Raw genomic sequence first — 11,373 nt, forward strand, 5'->3', positions numbered from 1 at the left:
AGATGGTATTCTACTTTTGCATGACAACGTCGAGTATTGCACAGGCCGCCATATGTGAATGTGGCTTCGAACAGTTAAATCATCCACCCTGCAGCCCAGACTTAGTCCCCAGTGAATATTTCCTTTTCCCGCAAATGAAATCTGCCCTACGTTGAAGACGCCTCCCGGATGACGAAGACATAAAGGCTGCCACAAAGGCGTGGTTAGAGGGCCAATCTGCGGATTTCTATAAAAGTGCTATTAAAAGCTTGAAGGACAAGGACAATAGAATACGTGTATTGAGGTGAATGGAGATTATATTGAAAAAACGTGCAAAAGATAGGGTCTTATATTGAAGTTGCAAACCTTATTGAACGCCCCTCGTAAGTCAGAATTTCTGATCGGATTAGCAAAGTCAAAACGGGAATTTGGTAAAGAAGTTCAACTTAAAGCATAGTTGGGGATCTGATATTGTTTAATAATGGCGCTTTGAAATTAGGGGTAGTCTAACTGTTCATTCGAAACCTCTAATTTTAATTTGAAACCGAGCGTTACCCTGTTGTCATGCAAGAGAGCTTTAAAACTGGTGCTGTCTTGGAACGCGCACTTAGACATGGTAAATAGGCCAGCTATCTTAGAACGTGCCTCAAAGCAGTCACAGGCATAATAACGTAACAAACATGACTCAAGTTCAAAATAAACAAGACATCTTCCATTGTAGTGATGACTGATGTATGCGCTGAACTAATGTATCTATCAAACAACTTATTAAATCACACTGTTTTAGTTAATTGGAAGATGTACTTTTATCCATGTACCCCTGAAATATTTCACCAGTAAGAGTAATACATATTCAGAGTGACTATCTTTCCATCCCCAACTTCGACATTGCTGGCATACTTCCGTTACTCTGTACTCTCTCTGCCTGCCCAAATTGTTGTTGTCTTATTTACAAATTGCAAGAACCCCGATCCCTTGTTATGTTCACAATTAACATGAAGATTTACTAGTGAACGTGAGCCTGCTGGCACAACTTCATTACTATCAGAACCGGGGCGGTCGGGTAGCCTGGTGGTTAAAGCGTTCGCTCGTCACGCCGAAGACCCGGGTTCGATTCCCGACATGGGTACAATGTGTGAAGCCCATTTCTGGTGTCCCCCGCCGTGATATTGCTGCAATATTGCTTAAAGCGGCGTAAAACCATACTGACTCACTCACTACTGTCAGAACCATCCTGAAGTGGGGATGAAAACCGCCGGTTTTAGCTGAAGGTGAGTGGCATTGTACGACTCGAGAGAGTCGGAGGTACTGCTCATTTTTATGACTGATGATTGTGTCTTTACTTTATTGTGTGTGTTCCAAAATAGATGTCAACATGTTTGATAGGCTGATATCAAACGTATACAATTCTGATGAGTTATTTGCAGCCATGGTTGTGTGAAGAAACGCAATTGCTCTTGATAGAGGTTTTCAGAATGTTATGTAAAAATGCATGTTAACTTTGAGCGTCGAATGGAATTAGATATCTGATATTACTCTTATTTGGATTATCAGAATCCAACATTCTTTATTATCATGGTACAACCGCCAATTCCCTAGCACTGATTTACCCACCTGGACAAGAAATGCTGTAAGATTTTTACGCATCAGTGAAAAGAATATTTCTTGCGATTCCTGTGTAGACTTGTACCGTTTATTACCGTGTTTGTTCGAGTAAACAATTGACTTTGAATGTGTTGTGACGTGTGCCACAGGTGAAGCAGGATACATTCACCGTTTCGTGAACACCTGGTATCATCACTATTCGACAGTAATACATAAATATAAGGTCGTTCTATTTCAACGTTACCTTAATATACGTTGCTTTACAACAGCCTACCCGTGTTCATATATTGACTATTAAATATGCTTTCCTCCCAATGACAGCATTATAGTGAAAACATTTAAGATAATACTTTGACGCATATTATTCACATCATCTTTATGAATATCTACACTAGCCCAATATTAATTATTTTTATCATTCGTATTTGAATCACTCTGTATGTAACCATTACGTGATTATTTCGAGACACACTGTAGAGTTGGAAACTGCCTTATTGCTTGAACTTTTAAAACCTTCTATTCATGCACCATTCAGACTGTAGTTGAGGACATCGATCACTACAAGGTAACCATTAAAACCGATCCAGAGTTTCTGAAGGATGGAATCTTCACAACTGACAATGAGAGAAGAGATCCATATGTTGTGGTGCTGAAGAACACTCGAAATGGGTGAGACATCAAAGCCTTGGGGTCATTAATTCCATATCCCTGCAAAAGAAAGCTAATCGAAACAAATGCGAGTGATTAATTCATTGGAAACCTACATCTAATAGGCTTTGCAAACGCTTTTCGACATTAAGTTTTCCTGAAATGGGTGATGAAGTACCACCTATTACTTTTTTTGTTCAGTTTTCTCTAACTTTAAATCAGTCATTGACTAAGTGTATACGATTGGAAACAGAAAACACTAAGAATTTGTGTTGATTGGACGGGATTGTGTCATTCATGTCCGTTTTACATTATCAGGTCCACAAGCTTTAGTAAGACACTTCGGTTTGCGTGCGGTATCTGTATCAACACCAGCAGCATCAAACTGTCCAGGAAGAGAGGAACAGTTGAAGCTCACCTTGTAAAGGATCCCGGTTTCACTCTCGGTGACAGACTTTTACCGTGGAAGAAACTTGACAAGGACTTCATTGGGAATCTTCCGGATCTTCCCCGGTCAGATTTCGGAAAGGAAATAATTATGTGTTATGTGTCATGCATGCACCTGAAACCTCTTACTGATTTGGAAACCGCCACATCAGTGCAACAGTTGCAGTCCATAGTAGGATACCTTATGAAAACTGCTCCATTTTCATTTGGCGTAAGTACGTACATATGGAGGATATGGCTGTTATATCATTGAGGTGTCTTCTGTAAAGTCGTCATTGAATTTCTCGTTGAAGCAGGAATGCATAATTAAGCAACCATAACATGAAAGTTAAGTTTGTTGTAGAGGTCCGGGTCAGTGAAAAGTTCACTTGCTATTGCGATTTGAACACTAAATTTGAAAACATTATTTGTTTAAAAATTACACGTCACGTCCGTTCCCTGTATCAGATGTTACACGTTAATTCAAAAACATTGTTTGTTTGTCGTTTAACGCTGCATTCAGCAATATTCCAGCTATATGACCGGTGGTCTGCAAATGATCGAGTCTGGGCCAGACATTCCAGAGAAAGTTCACGAGCACTGATGTACACAATTGGGATACGATCACATACATCAACCAAGTCAGCGAGCCTGCAGACCCGATCCCGTCAGTAGCCTTTTAACAAAAGCATGTGTTGCTTGGAGTGGATTGGAGTTGCAAACCTTTGATAATATATGTAATCCATTCTAAGCTCATGTCTTGGTAAAACCACAATTATTTAACTTGAGAAACACAATCAAAAGTAAGGACTCGGACTCGGTTGTTGTGGAGTCTGGTTATAAATGCTGACCTATATCGAGTCTGGACCAGACAATCCATTGACTGACATTATGAGCATCGATCCACGCATTAGGGATACGATGACATGCATCAAACAAGTCAGCGAGCCTGACCACCCGATCCCGTTAGTCGTCTCTTACGACAAGCATAGTCGACCTTTTCGACAAGCATGGGTTGCTGAAGACCTATTCTACCCCGGATCTTCGCGGGTCGACTCATCAATTTCTGAAATTATGGAATGAAATTTGTCACTTTTAGCTATATTAACATCGTGAATTTGGGATCATAAATGGGGTCCGTATTGACAGATCAAGAATAGTCCGGACCGGTTTTGACAGATTCAAATGCATGTTCATATAGTGTTTTCCTTTACCAACAGGTACCAACGGACGTGGCCATCAGAGTTCCAAGTAAGCCAGATACTTTAACCAGAGTCAAAAACAGATTTTGTCTGGAGGGTCTGAAGATATATGAAAATATACCAACGATGTTTTTGACATTCTTAGATGTGGATAAACTAGACCAGCTTTTTGCACAAGGTAAAATCAGCAGGGAAGATATCTTACCCTTCCCTTCAGTGACCATGGGTTGTATGGAATTGGATTCACAGTCTGCAAAATACTTGGCTCCGGTAACTATGATAATCTTTTTCTGGTATATTTCATAATTCAAAAACACCGCTTTGGTAAAATTTAATCTGATTAACAACAGATTATATATATTCTATGCTGTGTTATCTACTATATTTAAGTGCCAAACGAAAACTGGATCTATGTTCCTTGGCGTTAACGTTTTATATAATTATGTGATGCAATTCGTCATTGGGTTTGAAGTGGGTAGTGTAGATGTTTTACATGCAAATTTGTGTACAGGGGTATTCGTTACTGATGCAAATTCTGGAATTGAACTCTCATCGGAGAGCCCAAGACCACTGTCAAGACCCAGACGAGAGATGGGTGATGAGAACATTCCTGAGAGCAAGATACCCGTATATGGATTTTCAGACTTACAACATGAGTCTGTCGGGAATTTCACAAGAGGATTTCATGAGTATGCCACCTGTTAACGAACGTTCATTGTTATACTCATATTATATGCAATGTATAATTGAATGATTTAGATCAGTCAATGTTAATAAATCGTCATAATCATAAATAAATTGTTCAGCAGTACCGGCAAAACCAGCAGTCCCAACTTAAAGATGATTGATTTCAGAATGTGCGATAATGTACTGAAACAATTTCTTGCAACTATTTCATGGACAAAGAATAATATCTTTTTTATATCCCGCAATGTTTCAGGAACGTTCACAGAAATGGCAAATAACGTTTTTGGTGGAAATTACGCTTCCAGGAACCAGGGTAATCCTGCAACACCCCAGGCAGCTAGTCCCTCCACCCAATCTTGTGACACTTGTGGCAGGACATCCGCAGATTGCAAGAAATGCACGGGATGTCAACTTGTGTCTTACTGTGACAGGAAATGTCAGAGGAAGGCGTGGCCTTTCCACAAACTTACCTGCAGGCGTGCGTAATGTCATTGCAACAAACATACAACGACCTCGCCGAGTATTAGAGATAGGTGTTGTTTCTTTGTTAAATGGAACTATCCTCATTATGACAAACATTACATGTTCGGCACAGTAAAAAAAAAGTTAATTAACATTATTGATATTCATATGAGTGAGTTTTGATAACTGACAAATGATGTTATTCTATATAGTATCTCCCTTCAGCATATCAGTCTCATGCACATACTCGACTGACCCGTGAAGATCCTTCTATGCTTGTCGTAAAGGGCGACTAACGGGATCGGGTTTTCAGGCTCGCTGAGTCAAATTGATGCATGTCATGGATCCCAATTGTGTAAATCGATGCTCATGGTGTCAATCACTGGACTGTCTGGTCCAGACTCGATTATGTACGCCGCCGTCATATAGCTGGATTATTGCTGAGTGCTGCGTTACACAACAAACAAACAAAACATACTCGACTATTGAAAATCAAACAGACATGTTTGGGTGTATTATTTTCACAATAAATTGTTTGATAGGTATTACTTAGAAGTTGACGGATGACAAGATAGACACAATTTTTATGGATAACAAGTTCTTTAATACTGTGAAAAGCGACGTTTCGGTATAGATCCTTATACCGTTGACAAGCAAGACTGAATGAGGGTACTTACTTACTTACTTTGGAGATATAACGTGCGCTTTCCGACTGATGCGTATGAGGGTTACTTACTTACTTATATTGGAGATTTTACGTGCGCTTTCCGGCCAAGCCATTTAATGTCTTTCCGAAAAAGGGGAAAAAGTTGTTTGGCAATCCAGTAGGGGTGTTTTAGTGGCTGCTTATATAGAATTTTGGAAATTTTGAGATTTGGAAAAAAAGCCAAGAGGGTTTGGGGGGCGAACTAAGGGACCTGAGTATGGAAGTTTGTTAGTTTGATTATGTGGTTTGGTTTTGGTAGTTTATTGGGGTTTTCAATGCGATTTATTAGTCCTGTTTTGATTAAGTATACGCCTAAGGCTTTAAATTTTTCTATTTTATTTTGTGGGTTTAGGATTGCTTCGAGAGTAAGAGCCTTATTTAGATTTAGGGTGGTTTGTAGTGTAGTTCGGTGTGTTAGGTAGTGGGTGCAGTGTATGAGTGCGTGTTCTGGGTTTTCTTGTTATTTGCAATGTGGGCAGGTTCCTGTTGCGTGTTTTCTTATTATTTTGAGGTTGTTATTTAGGTTGGTATGTCCTGTTTGGAGTTTAGTAATTACTCTGTCGATTTTTTTTGGACGGATGTAGAATTTTTGGTTTGGTTAGGGTTTTTTTTTAGAACCTTTTTGATTTGGCTATTTGAGTTTTGATAGATTATGGTTTTTCTGGTGATTTTTTGTTTGTTGACATTTTTAATTTCTGATTTGGAGATGGGTAGGTTTAAGCTTTTTTCTGGGATTTTAAGGGATAGTTTAGCTGCTTAATCAGCGTTTTCATTGCCGTATATTCCTACGTGGGCGGGGATCCAAATGAATACTATTTGTTTCCCTGCCTTAGTTAAATCGTTTGAGCTTTTTAGTATCTGATTTATTAGTTCAGGGCGGTTTTTGGTGTTTTTATTTTGGAGGGCTTGTAGTCCACTGAGCGAGTCGGTAAGTATTAGGATTTTTTGTTGCTTTTTAGATTGTTGATTATGAAGGGCTGAGGCCATGCCCATTAGTTCGGCCGTGAATATTGATTGATTGTTTGGGAGTCAGTAGGATTGTGTGCCTTTAGTTGGTTGTGTGATGTGGACTCCGAAACCTGTGTGTTTGGAGATCGGATCTGAGGATCCGTCTGTGTAAATGTGACACAAATTTGGCCAATTTTCATGTATGTATGCTAGTGTGGTGGTTTTGGCTATGTTTGGGTCGGTATGAGGGACATAGTGCAGAATATATATAGTAGGTGGAGGTTTAACAGTAGAGGATTAACAGTAACAACAATAGCATACATGAGTGGGATAACATTGGTAGGTGTGACAACAAAGTGATGATGTTGTCAAAACACGATGGACAGAAAACACATAGCTGGAAGCCAAAAGGGTCATGAAGCCAATAAACAGGACAAGTGATTATTGTTTGATGAGTTCATAGTAGGCGGGTGGGATGAAATAGCCTTGATCTGTGTTGATTGCTGGCTTTTGGCGGCGAATGTGGACTGCTTCTGTTAGTTTTGTTTTAGTGAAATCATGGAGGTTGTTGGCGAGGATTTGGACGTTGTCCCAGTTGGTGATGTGATTGGGACAGTTGCTTATATGGTCCGAGATGGCTGATTTGCTGTCGGATTTGGTGGTGGAGGTTTTATGCTCTTTGATTCTGTTATTTTCACAATGCTTTCCAATTTGTGTTTTTCGCAACCTCCCTGGAGGCCACCGTTTAATTGCGATTTGTCCACATAAAAAGAAATACTTTGCATGATGAAAACAAAACTGACACAACTCCGTCATTATCAAATGTCGAGTGAACGATTCCGACTGTATGATAAGCGTGTGAATCACTATCAAGTTGTGAACCCGAACAAGCTCATCAATGCTTATCCACAATAACTTCATGTTTGAAATCTAAAGTATTGATTTGGTAAACCTTATGTATTTCTTTGACACATTTACATCTGGAAGTGATATATAATCTTGTGTATTTTGTAAAATGAACACATTTCTTTGGATAATTTACATCTGGAAGTGATCAGTGTACCCTTCAATGTGTGGCGACTCTATTTTTGTATCTAGTCGACGTACATGTAGGAATACCTGTTTATTTACGTTGCTGTTTATTTTTCCTGTTTATTCGTGTCCTTGTACTCCTGCCTGTCACTTGCCTTAATGCAAATTATGCGAGTCGCTTGTGCTACACAGGCTTAAAAAGAAGAGGAACAACTGGTGTCATCACTGATTTTCAGTGATCCATTCATATACTGAACAACAAAAGTTCTTGTGACATTGAATAAGAATAATGCAAAGTTTTTTATACCCAAACAGAAACAATTTCGGTTTGCAATAGATAAAAGACTCCTGAAAGTGGTCCTGACAGTGGTCAAATGGTTTAATTTGCCATACTGACTTCAGAAAATGCGTGATTTCATAAAAAAAACACATTAACATGCCAAAATGTCAATTTACAAATCAATAGCGTGTGGGGGCCCTGTGTCGGTGGAGAAAGGTAGTCTGGTGGTTGAGGGCACTGGTTCCAGAAAAAGCGTTCCTTTGTCCAATACACCACTTCCACCCTGACTTCACCTAGACGGGTGGTAGAATGGGCCCGGTCCTATCCATCCGCTAGTATCCCTGAACACTTATGAGTTTGTACAGATTTGACTTTTTACTTTTGGACTTGGCCAAATTATTTATGTTACAAATCTTGAATTTTGATTGTGAAATATTCCAATTGCCTAGAGTCGTATGCCAATAAAGTGGTGTCTTATGGACCAATCTGGTGAATTGATTGACTTTTGGTTAATCTGCTTGAGTATATCATTCCAATATCCTTGAGGCTGCCAGATGGAGAGCCACTGGCTTACAGAATTGTCCATGTGATACTCCGTGGTGGGTGTGGAGCTGGGATGGTGAACTGTTTACAACTTCACCATGGCTCAACCAAACAATGCAAAACGTGCTTTAGAGTGAGTGAGTGAGTTAAAATTTAACGTCGCATCGTCTTTATATCAGACATATAGCGACGAGAACAAAAGTTAATATATACACAAGTGAGTCATGAATACAAAGTCATAACATTTAAATACCAATTTGTCAAACATATGTGGGTATAACACTGTTTTTTATACATACGATGTAACAGAAGATTATTGATGGGAACTGCTTACGGCATGTGTGACATATGTGAAAAATAATCCGCGTTAGGCGTCGTCAATTACATGGTAAAATAAAACGTTAATCAGGATAAGGAAGCGTCAACTGCATGGCAAATTGTTCCTTTGTCCCATAATTCCTTTGTCTGAAAATTTCCGGATTAGGCAGATGTTACTTGGGGATGAATTAACATTACGGATTTAGAAGCATAAATGGGGTCCGTGTTGACAGAGATTCGGATTAGTCAGGATTTATTATTGACAGATTTATAAACCGTGCTTGTTTAGAAACTTTGATGAGACTGCATACATGTTTTAGACTAATCGTGACCATGTCAACCATGTTCCACGTCAACCAGTCATTTGTTAAGTGTCAACAACAGATTTTATAAACAGATTTGTTTTTTAAACCAACGATGTTTTTGACATTCTTGGATGTGGATTAAAACGGACCAACTCCTTACACAAGAAAATCATCCAGCATGAACTCTTACCCTGACCCATCTGATGATGAGAAGTATGTAATTTGATTCAATGTCTGCCTCATACCTGGCTCCAATAACTATAATAATCAGCTTATTTCATAAACACCACTTTGGTACAATTTAATTACAATTACACTATTACATCATTAATAGTCTATGCCGTATTGATGGAACACGTATTTGACTTAAACGCCAAACCTTAACAGGCGCAGTGGGCTACCAATCATTCATTGTGCACAGCAGCTGTCGTTGCTGATGCAAGTTTTGGAATTGAACTCTCATCGGAGAGCCCAAGATCCCTGCCATGAACCAGACAGAAGATGGGTGATGAGAACGTTATTGGGAGCAAGATGCCCCTATGTGGAGTATCAGTGAGTGAGTGAGTGTTTTACGCCGCTTTTAGCAATATTCCAGCAATATCACGGCGGGGGACACAAGAAATGAGCTTCACACATTGTACACCTGTCGGGAATCGAACCCGGGTCTTCAGCGTGACGAGCAAACGCTTTAACCACTAGGCTACCCGACCGCCCCTGGAGTATCAGACTTATAATTTGAGACTGTCGGAGATTTCACAAGAGGATGCCATGAATATGCATTGTTTCAGTACTTCAGCCTCTTTTATTGAATGTTCATTTTGTTATATTCACATCATTGAGGTCACGTAAGTATATATAACATGTAATGGAACAGTTCAGATCAGTTAAGTCACAATTATCGATTTAATGTTCATATCAATAGTGAGAGTCGAGGAGTCCGAACTTAGTTCAAGATGTCATATCTGATATCGGAATGCGAGGTAAAATGCTAAAACAATTTGTTTTAACTATTCCATGAACAAAGACAATTTACTCTTTGAAATTGTCAATGTTTCAGGGACATTTTAGAGTTGACAGGTGCCTTTCTTGACGGATATTCCGCCTCCAGGAACCACAGTATGCCTCTAACATCTAAGGCAGCTAATTCCTCCACCTGGTCTTGTGACACTTGTGGCAGGACGTCAGCAGAGTGCAAGATATGCACGGGATGTCAACTTGTGTTCAGAGGAAGGCGAGGCCTATCCACAAACTTGTCTGTCACTGTGACAACTATAAAACGACCTCTCCGAGTGTATGAGGCAGAAACTGTTGGTTCTTTGCTATATAGAACTTTTGTCATTATGACAAACATAAATATTTCACATAGTTGAATATAATAGTTAGTTCAGATCATTGACATTCATATGCGCAATGTGAGCAAAAGGCAAATCTTATATGTATAAGTAACTAGTGAACAGATATGAATATTTGGATGTTATCTTTACCATGTATTTTATAATTTGTGGTTTTTGCCACCTTTCTATACGTCATGGTGTAATTGTCCAGATAACTTATAAAACGAAATACATAGCATAAATAGGAGTGCAAAAACTATTTCACTATTAATAAGAATTAGCCGTTTGGGCGGTTCCGACTATATCCTATATATGTGTTTATGAATCACCAGGTGACACCAGGTGTTCGTGAAAAGGTGAGCGGATTCTTCCCCACCGCTGGCTCTCGTCACAAATACATACAAAGGCAAGGCAAGTCAAGTGTTCACCTGAACAAACACATCACAGCTTATCGGCAATTAGAAGCCGTGAAGATCCGGGGCAGAATAGGTCTTCAGCAACCCATGCTGGCCGTAAATGGCGTTAAAACGGGATTAGGTGGTCAGACTCGCTGACTTGGTTGATGGATGTCATCGAATCCCAATTGCGTGGATCGATGCAAATGATGTCAATCGCTGGATTGTCTGGGTCCAGATTCGATTATTTACAGACTGCTGTCATATGGCTGGCATATTGCTGAGTGCGACGTTAGACAATAAACAAACGAATCTAAACAAAACTACATGTATATACCTTGAAGCAATGTAAATGTTGAAGTGATACTGTAATGCATTTTGGATCATTTATATATTTCTTTCATGTGGAAGTGATCAGCATAGCTCGTCCATGAGTGGCGAATTTTGTGTATAGGAGACGTACATGTACGAATATCTGTTTACTTTTGTTTTTTGTTACCCCC

General features: G+C 39.4%; 1 protein-coding gene across 5 annotated transcripts in view; it reads left to right on the forward strand.

Moving 5' to 3' along the window:
• The window catches only part of LOC124143029, a 46,621-nt gene extending 41,226 nt beyond the window's left edge, over positions 1 to 5,395 (forward strand). For 2 of the 5 annotated variants that reach the window (XM_048381818.1, XM_048381821.1), the window contains 5 exons: positions 2,120 to 2,253; positions 2,551 to 2,890; positions 3,879 to 4,130; positions 4,372 to 4,549; positions 4,801 to 5,394. In XM_048381818.1, coding sequence (XP_048237775.1) covers positions 2,120 to 2,253; positions 2,551 to 2,890; positions 3,879 to 4,130; positions 4,372 to 4,549; positions 4,801 to 5,033 — 1,137 coding nt within the window. In that variant the 3' untranslated portion in view covers positions 5,034 to 5,394. Of the gene's footprint in view, positions 1 to 2,119; positions 2,254 to 2,550; positions 2,895 to 3,878; positions 4,131 to 4,371; positions 4,550 to 4,800 lie in introns of those variants that run through there. The other 3 variants (XM_048381817.1, XM_048381820.1, XM_048381819.1) reach the window with 3 other exon arrangements.
• Positions 5,396 to 11,373: the final 5,978 nt, after the last annotated feature.

Source organism: Haliotis rufescens, unplaced genomic scaffold, assembly GCF_023055435.1.
Source record: "Haliotis rufescens isolate VD_foot unplaced genomic scaffold, xgHalRufe1.0.p SCAF_4, whole genome shotgun sequence".
NCBI classification, from domain to species: Eukaryota; Metazoa; Mollusca; class Gastropoda; order Lepetellida; family Haliotidae; genus Haliotis; species Haliotis rufescens.